This window comes from Lithobates pipiens, unplaced genomic scaffold (assembly GCF_037356315.1).
Source record: "Lithobates pipiens isolate NorthernLeopardFrog02 unplaced genomic scaffold, aLitPip1_a1.2 Scaffold_23, whole genome shotgun sequence".
Lineage (NCBI taxonomy): Eukaryota > Metazoa > Chordata > Amphibia > Anura > Ranidae > Lithobates > Lithobates pipiens.
The window spans coordinates 105,788,633-105,806,295 of NW_027507785.1; the positions used below are offsets into that span (position 1 = coordinate 105,788,633).

The following is a 17,663-nucleotide window of genomic DNA, read 5'->3' on the forward strand; positions in this document are numbered from 1 at the left end:
GTTTGAGGAATAGCAATAGTGGGTCAAGTGTACTTGTTGGTTGGATTTGCATTAAAATTGTTAAAGCATATTGTGCAGATCAAATCTGCTTTGCCCCCCTTTTCTGACATTACATACTCATCTTTTCTTTTCATATTTGTGTCTTTCAGATGCTGGGGGACAAAAGAAAATATCCAAAATAATTTTCTGGTATGTTAAAGCATGTGACTCACTCCTCTTTCACTTAAAGTGCCTTGAAAAAGTATTTATACCCCTTGACATTTTCCACATTTTGTCATGTTACAACCAAAAACGTAAATGTATTTTATTGGGATTTTGTCTCATTTTTTCAACACAAAGTGGCACATAATTGTGAAGTGGAAGGAAAATATAAATGGTTTTCAAAGTTTTCTACAAATAAATATCTGAAAAGTTTGGTGTGCATTGTATTCAGCCCCTTTTACTCTGATACTCCTAACTAAAATCTAGTGGAACAATTGCCTTCAGAAGTCACCCAATAGAGTTCACCTGTGTGTAATTTAATCTCATTATAAATACAGCTCTTCTGTGAAGACTGTGAGGTTTGTTGGAGAATCTAAGAGAACAAACAGCATCATGAAGGCAAACAAACACACCAGACAGGTCAGGGATAAAGTTGTGGAGAAGTTTAAAGCAGGGTTAGGTTATAGAAAAATATCCCAAGCTTTGAAAATCTGGAGCATTGTTCAATCTATCATCCGAAAATGGAAAGCGTATTGTACAACTGCAAACCTACCAAGACATGGCCGTCCACCAAAACTGATGGGACTGGCAAGGAGAGCATTCATCAGAGAAGCAACCAAATGGCCCATGGTAACGCTGAAGGAGCTGCAGAGATCCACAGCTCAGGTGGGAGAATCTGTACACAGGACAACTAATAGGCATGCACTCCACAAATATGACCTTTATGGAAGAGTGGCAAGAAGAAAGTCATTGTTGAAAGAAAGCCAAAAGAAGTCCCGTTTGCAGTTTGCAAGAAGTCATGTGGGGACACAGTAAACATGTGGAAGAAGGTGCTCTGGTCAGATGAGACCAAAGTTTAACTTTTTGGCCTAAAAGCAAAACTCTATGTGTGGCAGAAAACTAACACTGCACATCACCCTGAACTCACCATCCCCACCGTGAAGCATGATGGTGGCAGCATCAGGTTGTGGGGATGCTTTTCTTCAGCAGGGACAGGGAAGCTGATCATAGTTTATAGGAAGATGGATGGAGCCAAATCAGGCAATCTTAGAAGAGAACCTGATATGCTGCGTACACAGGATCGGATTTTCCGACGGAAAATGTTGGATGTGAGCTTGTTGGCAGTACGTTTGACCGTGTGTATGCTCCATCAGACATTTGTTGTTGGACTTTCCACCAACAAATGTTGGCTAGCATGCTCTCAAATTTTCCACCAACAAATGTGTGTTGTCGGACTTTCCGATTGTATGTACACAAGTCCGTCGTAACAAAAGTCCAAAGTACAGACATGCATGCTCGGAATTAAGGACGAGCCAGAAGCACTCTGTCTTGTAAAACTAGCTTTCGTAATGGAGATATCACGTACATCTTGTATGTCACTACGTTCGTAGTTGTTGGCCAACGGTTTTGTTGGAAAGTCCGATCGTGTGTAGGCGGCATTAGAGTCTGTGAAAGGCTTAAGACTGAGGCAGAGGTTCACCTTCCAGCAGGACAACGACCCTAAACATACAACCAGAGCTACAATGGAATGGTTTAGATCAAAGAATATTCATGAGTTAGAATCGCCCAGTCAAAGCCCAGACCAAAATCCAATTGAGAATCTGTGGTAAGACTTGAAAATTGTTGTTCACAGACGCTCTCGATCCAATCTGACAGAGCTTGAGGTATTTTGCAAAGAAGAATGGGCAAAAATTTCACTCTCTAGATGTGCAAAGGTGGTAGCGAAATCCTCAAAAAGACTTGCAGCAGTAATTGCAGCGAAAGGTGGTATGGGGGGCTGAATACAAATGAATGCCACACTTTTCACATATTTATTTGTAAAAAAATATTTATAATTTTCTTTCCACTTCACTATTATGGGCCACTTTGTGTTGGTCTATCACATAAAATCCCCAAAAAATACATTTACAATTTTGGTTGTAACATGACAAAATGTGGAATTTTTCAAGGGGTAGGAATACTTTTTCAAGGCATTGTATCTGACAGTTATGGTGCTTTCGTGATCGGCCTAGTCCTATCACATGGAGGTGGGGGAAACACTTTTAGGCTTTATGCACACTAGCAACTCCTAAACTTGAGTTTATGAGCTTTTGGCATTTTTTGCCAAAGCTCCTAAACTCAACTCAACAAAAGCCTATGTGTCAATGTACACATGGGCTTTAGCAGAGTTTAGGAGCTGCTGCAGTTAATTGATGTCCAACCTTCCTCAACCTCCCTCTCCTGAACACAGAAGAAATGCATTCAGGATAGGAACATTTTGACCGCAGTAAATTACGGTGTAGATGAAGCCTTCAGCCATGTGTAAGCTACGAAACTTAGCAGATGAGCAAAAAGAAGGTAACAAAATGCTGCTGGATAAGGGGAACATTAAAGTGAACCTGATGATTTTGTCTTACATGGGGAAAAGCACGGTTTTAGTTAAAAAAAAACCTGTCCTCAGACTATGTACAGTAAATTATTTACATATTCTGAAAACAGAAACAGTGAAAACATTCTTAAAGAAGTAAATGACCTAACTGACCTCTGTAGCTATATGCATTTTGAAGAAATCTTTAGGGTCCATGCAGAGGCAGCTCTAGACTTTGTGATGCCTTAGGCAAAACTTAGACATGAGGCCCCACTCACGTTCATAATGAGAAAAATAATTCAAGCAATAAAAAATAACTATCCCTCCACAGCGCTGCCGCCTTCCCTCCTCTTCTCTCCTGCTGACTGCTGTGGGAGAACTTCTAAATGAACACTGCTTCGGTTAATGAAGGAGAGGAGCCTCTGTCTCCTATTCATTCATCTGCAGTGCAGCTGAGGCTGCAGAGAAAGGGGTTTGAGAATGTGTTTCCTCAGCCCTCAGATAGTATGTATATGAAAGGTGTGTGGAGGGGATGGTGGGGGATAGCATGTACATGAGAAGGGTGTGGAGTGTATGTGGGGGGTAGCATGTACATGAGAGGGATATGGAGTGTATGTGGGGGGTAGCATGTACATGCAAGGGGTGCAGAGTGTATGTGGGGGGTAGTATGCACATGAGAGAGTAGCACATGGTAGAAAAGTGGTATATGGTGTAAATGAGCCCTGGTTTATTGCTACATCACCACAGAGGCATGCATAGAGCAACTGAGGTTAGCAGCATAGCATCAGAACTGGCCTCCCAGCCTGCTGCAGACATTGCTCTCACCGCCCCCTTTGCCATCTCAAGTCACTGCACACAAGTACCTGCACATGACAGAACGAACTCCTCTCCTGAATGTGCGTGCGTTGCATCCCTCTTGGGTTCAGCAGCAGCCGGCAGCTCCGCCTCCAGCTCTATAATCTGTCTGCAGGAGACGCTGCCTGGGGGACACAGAGGGGGAGCTGGAAAGAGCTGAGAGTGGCAGAGGGAAGAAGTTTAGGTTGATGCGGTGCTGATCATATAGCAGTGGTGCAGATGCACACTAGGAGAGACCATCGCTCATCCGTCCAGCTCGCTCAGTGGGGACACTGACAGGGTCACAGGGGGACATTCCCTCCTACTCCTACACACACTTCAGGGAAATTAAGGGGCCGTGAGGCCCCTGTGAGTGTGAGGCCTAAGGTGACCGCTTAATTTGCCTAATTAAAGAGCCGCCTCTGGGTCCATGCACACTGAGCTTAAAAAATTCTGCTTCTACAGGATTTTTGCGTTTTGCCTGTAGAAGTAGCTCAATGTTATCCTATGTGTTCAAGCACATTAGCACAGGCATGTTTTATGTTTAACCACTTGCTTACTGGGCACTTAAACCCCCCTCCTGCCCAGACCAATTTTCAGCTTTCAGCACTGATGCAGTTTGAATGACAATTGCGCAGCCATACAACACTGTACCCAAATGAAATTTTTATCATTTTTTTCCCACAAATGGAGCTTTCTTTTGGTGGTATTTAATTACAGCTGGGAGTTTTATTTTTTGCTAAACAAACAAAAAAAGATGCAAAAAAAAAAAAATCCTGTTTAATAGTTTGTTATAAAATTTTGCAAACAGGTAATTTTTCTCCTTCATTGAAATCCGCTGCTGAGGCGGCACTGGTGGGCACTGATAGGCTGCACTGGTGGTCACTGATAGGCACAGTTAAGGTGGCACCAATAGGCACAGATAAGATGGCACCAATAGGCATAGATAAGGCAGTACTGATGGGCACAGATAAGGCGGCACTGATGGGCAAAGATGGACACAGATAAGATGGCACTGATGGGTGGCACGGATGGATGGCATGGATGGGTGGCACTAATGGGCACTGATAGGTACCACTTATAGATGGGACTGATGGGCACTGATAGGTGGCACTGATAGGTGGCTCTGATAGGTGGCACTGATGGACACTGATGGGCGGCACTGATGGGCACTGGTAGATGACACTGATGGGCACGGATATGTGGCACTGAGGTGCAGCACTGTTTGTTGAGGCAGATTGTGGGCACTGATAGGTGGCACTGTGGGCACTGATGGGTGGCACTATGGGCACTAATGGGTGGCACTATGGGCACTAATGGGTGGCCCTATGGGCACTAATGGGTGGCACTGATGGGTGGCACTTTTTCCTATACTTGGGTGGCACTGGCAGGGGGCAGGTGGGCACTGATGAGCTGGCCCCAGCTCGCCGTGATCAGGACTGAAGTCCCTCTCACAGCCGCTGGTGATCGGCTTTTTTTTCTCTCCTTGCGCTGTCAGCGCGAGGAGGAAAAATAGCCCATTACCGGCTCTGTTGTGATCACATGATCAGCTGCCATTGGCTGACAGCTGATCATGTGGTAAGGGTCGGGATCGATCCCTTGCTCCGATTTGTGTTTAGGCGAGTCTCATAGACTCGCTGATGACGTCAAAGCAGGTCCGCGCTGTAGCCGTCATTCGGCTATAGCGCGGATCTCAAGCGGTTAAGCTTTATGTTTAAGCTCAGCGTTTAGAGGCAGAAAAGAAAAACTCTTATGGTTTGCATTGTTGAGAGGAGTTTTCTTGCAGAAAAAAACACAAAATGCTTCTAAACACCTGTACAAAATCGCTCTATATGTAAGTTTTTTCTTTCTGTCAAAAGAACTGGTGTTTGTTTTTTTAAAGAGGGGTTCCACCCCCCCAGCAAAAAAAATTTAAGTCAGCAGCTACACATACTGTAGCTACTGACTTTTAATATTAGGGCACTTCCCTCTCCTGGAATGCAGCGATGTCTAGACCCCAGCCGATGTTCCCATCGACTCTCGGGTGCTGCCGCCGTCATTCATAGTATGGCAAACTGTCAGGAAGCCTTACGGCTTCACAGCCGGTTCCCTACTGCACATGTGTGAAGTGCACTGTGATATCTGAATGGCCTGGCAACGGGAGAAGGAAGAGGGGGGCCGAACTTCAGAGTAATCGCGTTGCCGCGCAATCTCCCGGAAGTGCAGACAGGTACCTGTCAAAAACAGGTACCCACTCCCCTCTCCCCCCAAATGTGCCAAATGTGGCACTAGAGCGGGGGAGGAGTCAGATAAGTCCCTTTAAGCCCAGTGTGCATGGACCCTCAGAGTCAACAGAGGCACTAAAATTACAGTTCTTTTTGCCTTCACTTTCTATGGAAGCAGAATCTTTCTAAACCTTTAACCTTTTGATGGGGCAGGCAGTGTTTAAATCTAGTTTACAACTGACAATGAAGATCTGCCTGCACAGTACAGAGTTAATTATGGCAAACAAAGCTGCCCAGCCCCCTCAGAAACAAAGAGAATTAGTATGATTTTACAGTGCTGGAATTTCCAGAACAGAACATCTAAAAAAGATAGGTAAGTTATGCTATGTGAATGAGAAACATGTAACTCTTTGTTTACAAGTAAAAATCTGTATTTTTTTGTTGAAAATTACTTAGAACTCCCAAACATTAAATATATATTTTTAACAGAGGCCCTGGAGAATAAAATGGCAGTTGTTGCAATTTTTAATGCCATAATGTTTTTTGCACAGCTGTTTTTCAAATGCATTTTTTTGGGGAAAAAATACACTTTAATAAATAAAAAATAAAAAAACACATGACATAACCCAATATTTTTTGTTCAGTAAATAGATACCTAGCATGTCATGCTTTAAAATTGTGCACGCTCATGGAATGATGCCAAACTGCTGTACTTAAAAATCTCCATAGGCAACGATTTAAACATTTTTTACAGGTTACCAGTTTAGAGTTACAGAAGAGGTCTAGTGCTAGAATTATTGCTCTTGCGCTGATGTTCGCGGCAAAACCTTACATGTGTGGTGCAAACACTGTTTACATATGTGGGCTCGACCTATATATGCGTTCACCACACAAGTATGGGGTGACGGTGGAGCTTTAAAATTTTTTTTTTTTAATATTTATTTATTGTATTATTATTATTTTTTTTACACTTAAAAAAGGGTTTTGCTCACTTTTATTGCTTTTGAAAAAAAAGTAAACATCCCTTGCAATAACAATACAGCATGACAGGTCCCCTTTATGGATAGATCTGGGTACTGTAAGACCCCAAATCTCTCCTCTATCTTAAAAAGAAAAAGATATATATAAAAAAAAAGAAAAGCTTTGCTTTAAAAAAAATGGCCTTGTTTTTATTGGGCCAGAACCGAAAGTGACATTATGATGTCGCTCCGGTCCTCCTAAGGCCATAGGGAGTGGAGGTCATCTTTCCTTCACTCATCTCTGTGACCAGCGCTCGCCAGGACTGAATCGGTTCCCAGAGCTACTGATCATCCAGGGGAACCCCTCATCGCTGCTAAAAGTGATCCAGCCGTGAATCCGCTGCTCGGATTACTTTTATTAGAAAGACAGATGCCTGAGAGAAAAATGAATACCAGGGTTATGGCATCTAGCTGCAGCCATAACTCCAGTATTAAATGTCAAATTAATTGCGTATTTTCCCAGTTAGGCAGTTGGTAAGTGGTTAAATATCTTTTACTACTAATGTGTAAATAGTTGTGGATAGTCTGGGCGCAGGTTCACTTTAAGATGTTTATGTTTGCCTGGAGTAGCAGCCGTACCAATATGGTATCATTCTTGGTTATGTAAAATATTGTAAATAAAAGTACAATTAACATACATTTAGAAAATGCTTTGTAAAACAACTTGTACATATTAAACATGTTTTATATTATTGGGAAAATATATTCTTAAATATTGAGTTAAAGTGGTGTTGCCACCAAAAAATAAAAAATTGTTTAAAATTCTTAAAAAAAAGAAAAAATAAATAATTGGAAAAAATTTTTTTTTACTCACCTCTAAATACCTGTTGCTAGGGGGTCCCTCGTAGTCTGCCTTCTTCCTTGCCCGGGCTGGTGACATCACTTCCCTTCGCGCCGCACAGTCACCTGGGCACGTGTCCCAGGTGAGTGTGTGGCGTATCACGGCGCCCTGCGCCACTCGTGTATGCGCAGTGGGTACCCGGCTGTGAAGCCACAGCCGGGTGCCCACAGTACGAATGACGGCGCCGCAAGCAGAGCAGGGAAGGAGGGGGGGCTTTGTTACCCCGCATCGCTGGACCCTGGGACAGGTAAGTGTCTGATTATTAAAAGTCAGCAGCTGCAGTATTTGTAGCTGCTGACTTTTAATTTTTTTTTTTTTTAGGGGCACCCCACTTTAAGTTAGATTGTTCTTTACTTCTCATTCTCTTATATGATGTTGACTCTCAACGCAGAGTATTCAATAGCCAATCAGAATGAATTTTTTTAATTTACTTGGCTAAATTAAAGTAAAATCAAATTTGTTGTCATAAGTAATTTCTCTTTGAAAATAATCTTTTCAGCACTTTGCTAAAGTGTATGTCTGGAAAAAAAATAAAATAAAAAATGTACATATGTATAGAAAATGTCTGTTGACCTTCAGTAAATCCAGCGAACATTTAACTTTCTGTTGCCCAAAGGTCTCCCCTGATGGACTACAGAACACCCACCCCTCATCTTACAGAGATGAAGAGTGGATAACATGTTCTGTAGTCCAGCAAGGGAGGCTTTAGGGCTGATTACACTGGTAAGATTTCAGTGTAGAAGAGGCAGCATTGTCAATCGACAACAGAATTCTTGGGGGTGCACCTGATTTCTGACAAAATCAAGTATTTTTCTGTGCTTGGGTAATGCAGATATATTGCATAGATGTATTTTTCATTTGCTCAGATATACACCTTAAAAGGGCGGATATTTGTTCTTGACAGGTACCCGCACCCACTTACGGGTGACTTCACCACAGCGCAGTCACCCAGAAGTTCGCCCCACCTCCTCCTGCCCCTGCTGCTGGTCCAGTCACAAAGTGCATGCACAGTAGGAAACAAGCTTACCTGTCCAGGGATCCCGTGATGTTGGCACCCCAGCCGATTTTTCAATCGGCTCTTGGGTCCTGGTGCCACCATCTCTTGTAGGGGTAACTGACAATGAAGCCTTGTGTGAAGCCACAATGCTTCACTGTTGGTTTCCCTTACAAGAGATGGCAGCAGCAGCACCCAAGAGCCAATTGAAAAATTGGCTGGGGTGCCAACATCGCGGGATCCCTGGACAGGTAAGTGACCTAATATTAAAAGTCAGCAGCTACAGTATTTCTAGTTGCTGACATTTAATTTTTTGGTGGGGGGCTGGACTTCCGCTTTAAATAATTGATGTCATGCATTAAGAGTACAATTGTATCTTTTTACCTATTGGTCATAAAGGAAGCCTGAAAATCATTTCCACTGTCGGTAGCAAGATGTAAAAGAGAGAAATTGTCCAAACTGTTTCAAGCCAATGCCTATACAATTACGTGTAAACTTCACAAGCTGGTCACATTTAACAACATAGTAAAGAGGAAACATTAGGGGTTATTTACTAAAGTAAAATCCACTTTGCACTGCAATTGCACAAGGAAGTAAAGACGCTGTAGATCCGAGGGGGACATGCAAAGAAAATAAAAAACAGCATTTTAGCTTGCACATGATTGGATGATAAAATCATCACAGCTTCCAATCATTTCAGATCTACCCCTTAGATTTAGAGCAACTGCACTTCCAAGTGCACTTGCGTTGCAAAGTGGATTTACCTTTCGTAAATAACCCCCATTGTCTTTGAATTAAATATTTTTTGAGATTTTTCTTAGAAATACTTATTGTATGTCTCTGGGTTATGTCAGATACTGACTATTTAATTGCTCAACAATAACTTACTGCAAGTAGTCCATACGAAATTCCAACAATATTAAGACAATATTAAAGTTTTTACAGATAACATAAAACAGTGAGTAAAACAGTGTTCCAGTCTATAAACAATGACATATGAGTTTTCAGTTGTTAGAAGAAAAGTGAAAACATCTTCAGTAGGGGAGTAGCATCCAATGGTTTTGGTTCTCATCATTAGTGAAATCCATTCAAAGACCCCTGAAGCATTTGACACCAACAAGGTATCTGACTTTAAATTCCTACCAGCTATAAATGCTCTGAGAGTGCTGTGGTTAGTTCTGCTAGTTGGGTTGGTTGGAAGTTGGTTGGAGCAGATAGCTGCTGGACATTACAACCTGTTTGAAGATGATTTCCATTTTTTCCCGAAAATGAAAATCTCCTGTAAAACACTGAATGATAATACTGAAATCCTGTATTTTCTGATTTGTCCTTAAGTTCATTTATAGCTGCACATTGTAAACGTTTCCTTTTTACAAACACCACAGTTTAACTTAACATGAAATATCTTTTTAAATGTCTTTTTGAAATTCTCATTACACAAGGGATAGATAAGAGGGTTCAGTGTTGAATTGATGTAACCTAGCCAAATAGTAAACATGTGAAAATTGTGGTTAAAGCAGTCTTGGCAAAATGCTATGACCATAAAAAGAACAAAGTATGGGATCCAACACAGCATAAATGCTGCCATAATGAAACCCAATTGCTTAGCCGCTTTTCTCTCCCTATTCATATGAAGTCCTTGGATGTTCTGTTTGGAATGGGTGCGGAACCTCTGCCAAGTATGTTTCAGATAGCTAAGGTTCCCAGAGACTTGGGGTTCAGATCCCTCAGCATTCTCTGTGTTGTTGTCTTCCACGTGACTTGTCTCTAAGATACATGAACCTGCTTCTGCAAATGTATGGTCTTCGTCTGTCACATCCAGGTTATCCAGACACTGGTCTTTGAGTTTTTTTCTGTTGACTGTGACGTAATTTCGGCACTCTTCTGGGTGGGCCTGTATTATAGCAAGAGGAAAACAGTGCAACTTAACAACCTTATTATCACATGGTTCATATCCCTGTTGACCTTCATATTCTTCTATTTGGAAATGTTCTTGAGTGTTTTTTTGTTGTGTAAAAACATTTGAAACTGTGGTGTAATGACTGTGAAAGTTTGCCTCAGGAACCATAAGATTTCCATTAGGACATTGCCGCCTCACACAATCTTTAGATTTTTTTAGCACCTTCACATTTCTAACAAATTTACTGCCATAAAACAGTTGGAAGGAACCATTAATAAGCTGTCGATGTTTGTAGTGTTCCCGTACAGCCTTGTAAATTTTGGCATAAAACCACAACATTAGCAAAGATGGAATGTAAAAATTTAATATGGCTGTAAGAACTTTAAACCAGGTCACTTTGTGGAACTCTGTTTCACACATATGTTCTGGTACTGATCGAACTCCACCATTTGCAAACACATGCCAGCCCAAAATTGGTATAACCCAAGTCAGGGACAAAAGCCATGCTCCTGATATCATTGCAGAGGCTCGGGTCTTTGTACGGTACTTTAAGTATTGCAGCGGCTGCTGGATTGAACGATAACGATCAATACAGAGAATAAAAAGGCTAAAGATGGAGGCTGTACTAGCAACGTAGTCCATAGACAACCAAAAGAGGCATGCTGGTCTTCCAAGTATCCAATCATGATTTAGGAGATACACAATGTTAAGGGGCATAACGGCCACACCTACAATAAGATCTGCAATAGATAAGCTGACAATGTACAGGTTTCCAACCGTATGAAGTTTGCGCTCGGTTTTTACAGCATACAACACCAAAATGTTCATGATGACTGTAAAAAATGATATGGTCCCTAGAACCAGGCCTAAGCTTGCAGAGTGTATTTCTGTGACATTCTTTGTTATACTCAAGTTGTTATTCAGCATCATTCCCAAGCGTGTTAGGCTGGAGACACAATGGCTTCCGTCTCTTAATGTGGTGCGTCAGAGATGGAAGATGAGCTGTTCTGAATTCTTCTCATGATCTGCAAAACAAATGAAAAGTCAATGAAGCATTGTTTTGTCCAGTGTCTCAGCACAACTGCTAAATAAAAGCAGGATGAACATTTGTTTTAACAAGATACTGATTACAATATCTTGCCCAGAACAGTTGATATAATGAAATTGTAAAGTTCCATGTAAGGGATCAAAACTGAGAGTTAATAATGTAAATGTAAAGCTTTGCATACACAGGGAAATCTGAATTGTTTCCAAATGATCAAGTCCTCATAGGATCACTTATTTCACCTCACTCGCTTACCTGAAGTAGTAAATGACAACTATGATTTACCTTTGCTCTATGAATAGAAAATAACAGTAATACAGAACTTCAGCCAAGACAGCTAAATACATATGAAATACATACGGTATATGGGAGTTGATTTCTCAAGGGGTTTGTATTTCTGTCATTTCAGTTCCGAGATTTATTAACTCAGTCACACTTCATTGCTCTGTCTGCAGAGAAAGTGACCTATTATTTATTTTATTTTTTTCCAATTTAGTAACACTTAAAGGTCTTGTACGTCCAACAGCTGTGAGGTAAGAAGTAGGACATTGATTGGCTTATTTTTGTCACTCTGCTCTCTCCTCCTATCATGCTCTTTTGATGCCAACACAACTGGTTGGCTTCTTATGCTGCTTTTCCCTACCCCAGTTGAGTTCAGCTGTACAGAGGATTGAAAAAGGCTGGTACCAAGTCAAATTCAAGCACTTACTGCTCTTGCATTTAAAAATACATTTAATGAAGCATTACTGAATAAAGAGCTGCATTCATTTGCCTTTTATTTCTGCATTGAGTTAACTTTTAAAGAGGAAGTAAACCCTGATGGGTTTTACTTCCTCTTTTGCTCCCTGCAAAACCTGCAAATTAAAAGCATTATGGGCTAGTATGCACCGATGCATCCATCTTCGCCCCTCTTCCTTCCGGGGGCCGCGGACTCCAGCTCTGTGACTGGCCGAAGCCATGTGACGTCACTCCCCGCATGCGCACAGGAGCCGTCAGTAACGGCACACCTTGGGGGAAGAAACGGGACGGAGGTCCGTTTCTTCACATCGCATGTGCCTATTACACCATCGGCGCACTACAAGTGAAATATCTCCTAAACGGTGCACGCTTAGGAGATATTTCCACTACCTATAGGTAAGCCTTATTCTAGGCTTACTTATAGATAAAAGTCACTAGGAAGGGTTTACAACCAGTTTAAGATAAAGATTTTAATAACAAGATCTTCAAACTGCCTAGATAGTTTCACACCTAGAACATGTTTTTCACACTTTTATCCACAACTGGAAATGGGCTGAACGTGGTCTTTTTCTATGAATGTCACACAGGACAACTTGGGGCGATAAAATTTAAAAAAATGGCACAGCAGGAAGTGTAAAAGAAAACTGCAGCTCTGGATGTAATACTCACCTTTTCTATATTAGAGTCCCCCAAAGTAATTATTTTCTACCACTAGGTGTCCACTATCTTTTCAGTATCTAGGTCTTGTGATAGATTGTGCAGGCACTATGTATTGCTTTGTCTGAAGTAAGCATTGTTGTGTCTGTCTGCTGATTTTCGGAGGTCAGTATTTACATGGGCACATCAGAGAAAGTTAATCACAAAAAAGACTATATTCCACCATCTTATGCTACCAATTTTTTAGAAGCACTAGTTTATAGGCATTTTACTCCAAAGCCATGCTGGTAGGTTAATCCACTCAATTTGGTTGCATTGAACACAGTAATGCTAAAGATTCTAGTCTAAGTGGTTAGCACTTCCACATGGTAGCACTAGGCTCGTCAGTTTGAATCTCAACCATGGCACTACCTGCATAGAGTTTGCATGTCCTTCCTCTGTGTGGGTTTCCTCCAGGTATTCCAGTTTCCTCCTACACTTCAAAGACATGCTAGTAGGTTAGTTGAGTCATAACCAAATTGTCCCTAATATGTGTATTTATGAATGTCAGTTAGGGACATTAGATTGTAAGCTCCTTGAGGTAAGGGACTGAATATATAATATATATGTAAAGCATTGTGTAAATTGATGGCTCTATATAAAATAAATATGGCGGTGAAATAACAATAATAATATTTTTTTACAGTGCAGGTTCACTTTGAAGAACGGGTACACTCATATTTTGTATTATACTTTTTAAGCCCCAAGCAGCAGTGTGTAATTGATCTCATAATGCAGTCGATTCTGTTATTTCCACTTGTTGATCCTACCCTAGTGTGACAGTGCTTACTCATGTACTGGACTTCAAACATGTCTTCCTTTCTTCAATTTAATTACATGGGGAGGGGCATTAGTAATTAAGAGAAGATAACTTACAAGGAGGATATCATTGGTTGTGCTTTAATTTCAAATCCCAGGAAGTTACGAGAACACAACATTTCTCAGATTTTCTGTACTTCCTAAAAATGTTCTCATCCTGAAAAATGAAAACCAGTGCAACTGTCACATTTAAGAAATGATAAGCTGCAATAAAATAAATGTTTGTTCTAAGGTTTAGATATTCTTTAATTATATAACATATGCTGTCTAATGTGCTTTGCCTATATTTAACCTTGTACTATTGATTCTTGTTCACCACCACGATCACCCATCTGGTTTCTTGGTTTATCTGCTGTGTTCCTTTCTCTGATTGCTTCTGTGGTCCTCAAAAGCTTTAGACAAGAACACCTAGGTACTCATACTTTAGCTTCAGAAAATTAATCAATAAGGAGTGAGAGATTGCTGCTGAGCTGAGTGACTGAATGAAGCAGAGATTGAAGGTGTACGTGAATAAAAACTGCATTTGTGGTCTACAGCCATTAAGTCCTAACTTTTTTCTTTAATAGTTTTAAAGTAGACCTGATTTAAATGCATAAAAGAGTGTCCATTTATTTCCAAAAGTACATTTTGTAAGAATTAGAAATCAAAGTGCCTTTTTCCATAGACATATTCAGACGTTCATAATTGTATCATATAAAGCAACACATCACACCTTGCTTTATACAGATTTCTTAAGCAAATAATTTTTGGAAAATGTATTGTACTTTTTCTTACTTCCTACCATTAACAGCACATTCCTGTTGTGGGTTGACAATGCTATGCGACTGCCTCGCAATTAGCAGCAATGTTGTCAGCTTGTTAAATAATGATAAATAAAAAACACTGCGCTAACCACAAAAAAAGTGCCAAGTATATGTCTTTGTATTTTATGTGTGAATTATTCAGAAGGATGCCATTTTAAAATTCATAATTATTTTTAAAACGACATCAACATGTTAACGCCTATATGAGATGGTTGTGGTTGGGTTTACATGCACTTTAAAGAGGATCTGTCACATTCCTCATTTAAGCACAGTGATACAGTAGGTCCCCTTGAAATAATAACCTCCACTGTGTTCCATGGACATGGACACTCCATTTGAGCCGTCATTAAATGCCTGGTGCTTACTTACACATACAGGAAACCAAGTGACCTTCTAACAGGATCTATTGCCCAGATCTGAGCTACACCAAGCTCAAACAATTGGATGTTGTAAAAGGGAAGAAGTCATTAATTCTGTGTAAACTTGGATACCAATGTAGCAGTGGTGTAGCGTGGGGAAGGTGAATAATAGTGGTTTGCGGAGGGGTTGGTTTGGGGAGAGAAAGTGTCATTATGAGTGGCTAAATTGACAGAATCTCTCTAAAGTGGGTGTAAATCTTTACATATATCTAGAGAAGTGAACAACCTCAGATGATACACAGAGATTAAACAAATTTCCCTACATACGTTTTACATGTATCTCACAAAAGTGAGTACATCCCTCACATTTTTGTAAATATTACATTATATCTTTTCAGGTGACAACACTGAAGAAATGACACTTTACTGCAATGTAAAGTAGTAAGTGTACAGCTCGTATAACTGTAAATTTCTTGTCCCCTCAAAATAAGTCAACACACAGCCATTAATGTCTAAACCTCTGGCAACAAAAGTGAGTACAACCCTAAGTGAAAATGTCCAAATTAGGCCCAAAGTTTCAATAGTTTTGTGAGGCCACCAATCATTTTCCAGCACTGCCTTAACCCTCTTAGACATGAAGTTCACCAGAGCTTCACAGGTTGCCGCTGGAGTCCTCTTCCACTCCTCCACGATGAAATCACGGAGCTGGTGGATGTTAGAGACCTTGTGCGCCTCCACCTTCCATTTGAAAATGCCCCACAGATGCTCAATAGGGTTTAGGTCTGGAGACATGCTTGGCCAATCTATTACCTTTTTGCCTCTGCTTATTTAGCAAGGCAGTGGGATCACATTTTTGTAAATATTTTATTATATCTTTTCATTGACAACACTGAAGAAATTACACTTTGCTACAATGTAAAGTAGTGAGTGTACAGCTTGTATAACAGTGTAAAGTCCCTGTCCCCTCAAAATAACTCAACCAACATCGATTTATGTCTAAACCGCTGGCAACAAAAGTGAGTACACTCATAAGTGAAAATGTCCAAAATAGGCCCAAAGTGTAATTTCTTCAGTGTTGTCACATGAAAAGATATAATAAATTACTTACAAAAATGCGAGGGGTGTACTCACTTTTGTGAGATACTGTATATATGTAGTGTTTTCTTATCTCCTTCCAAAGCCCTAAGTCTTGTGTCTTTCTGCTACTCCGTTCTTCTGTTATCAGCATGATAACTTCTGACAAGTTTTCCGACAACCGAGATAAAATCAGTCTGAAATTTTTGTTGGGGTGGGTACTATAAATAGATTAGCAGAGAGCTTGTCTATTCATCGCACAGCTTTGCACATTCCTTCCTTCCTCGGTCTATGTGGAGTGGGGGGTGTGCCTTTCCTCCAATCAGCTGTCACACAGTGTATGGCAAGAATCCACTCCCAGTGCTAAACAGGAAGAGAAAATTTCTAAAATGATGTGCACTTTCCAAGGAATATAGCAAGCTGAAGACATCAGACATACTGTATGTGCTTAGGTCAAATTTCATGAATCAGTTTTACATCCACTTAAAGGCATAACTTAAAAGAGAAGCATGCCCAAAGTTTTTTTGGCAATATGTCTCTTGTGGGCCACAGATGTGCACACTCTCTTCAGAGCCACTCCAGACTCTGGAAGGATCCAACAGCAATATTGGAATCCCCTAGGAAGCCTCATTGGCAGCTGGTTAAGCCTCTCAGCATACATCTAAGAGCCTGAGCCAGCCTCTCCCACCACCTCTCTTGGCCGTGTTCTGATGAGCACTGGAGGGTATAGCAGCAGAGCAGAGAGCGGTGACTGACAGTTACTGCTCTCTGTTCAGAGTGGACTGGGAATTGAGTGATCGTCAGTATTGATTGTTCACTTATCAGGATTAGGGCTTGCTTTCTTAGGTTTTCGACTTTAACACACATTAAAATGTCTACAACTTCAACATGCTTAAATATGTGTTTTTGAAGCTTCTGTGATGCTTTTTTAAGCTTCAATGAAGATTGGCAAATGCCCTGTCTGTGTTGGTTTTCTATTTTTTCAAAAGGAAAAGTGATAACACTCAATTAAAGCTCTTGTACAGTGGCAGGTGAGGTTAAGGAGCGCTCTGATAGGCTTGTATCTGGTCTTTGGAGAAGCACTGAAGCAAGATTAAATCAACAGAGGTTATAATTTTTGAAGTGCAGAAGAGAGAAGCGAAGTAAAGCAAACACAGCACTGTGACCAGGACTGGAAGGTAACCATTTTATTTAGTGACAGGTGCTTTTATTGGTGTTCAGTGTGCTTTAAAAAACTGTGGTAATTGCCATGTTTTGAAGGAAGCGTAAAAGAGCCCTTAGAGTAAGGTGACCATATGTCCCCGGTTTCAGTGGACAGTCCCTGGATTGAGGACACCGCCCCCCGGACCAAGTCTGTCCCTGGTTTTGTCCCCGGATTTAACTTCAACAGGAGCTGGGGCAATTTTCAAAGACAGTCAGTGCAGAATAAAAAAACAATAATTCTGAATTACACACCCCCACTCCTACTAGCTTAGGGGGTGTATTTTTTCTATGTTTCTCTTTCTGATGATGATGTGCTGGTCACAGCAGATGGACTATTTCTTCCGTTTTTTTTGCCCATTCAGCTCACATGTTATTCTGCCTTGGCTCAAATCCCGGCCATCCGCCTGCCTGCTTATCTCCTTGCCTTCCCCGGCAGAGTCATTTTCCTCCCCACCCAGTAGTAGCTGGGGCCCGGAGAGTGAGACCTGAGAGGCTGTGAGGCAGGTGGCGGTGGCGACGGGCAGAGAGAGGCAGCTGAGCTCAGCTGATGATGTCCAGCAGCAGGAATAGAGGGGAAGCAGATCCA

At 41.1% G+C, this 17,663-nt stretch overlaps 1 protein-coding gene across 1 annotated transcript in view; it reads right to left on the reverse strand.

Moving 5' to 3' along the window:
• Positions 1–8,663: 8,663 nt before the first annotated feature.
• Positions 8,664–17,663, reverse strand: part of HRH1 (histamine receptor H1) — a 231,735-nt gene continuing 222,735 nt past the window's right edge. Inside the window, exon 2 of the mRNA XM_077452136.1 lies at positions 8,664–11,365. Within this exon, the coding sequence (XP_077308262.1) occupies positions 9,777–11,270 (1,494 nt within the window). The 5' untranslated portion in view covers positions 11,271–11,365 and the 3' untranslated portion in view covers positions 8,664–9,776. The remainder of the gene's footprint in view (positions 11,366–17,663) is intronic.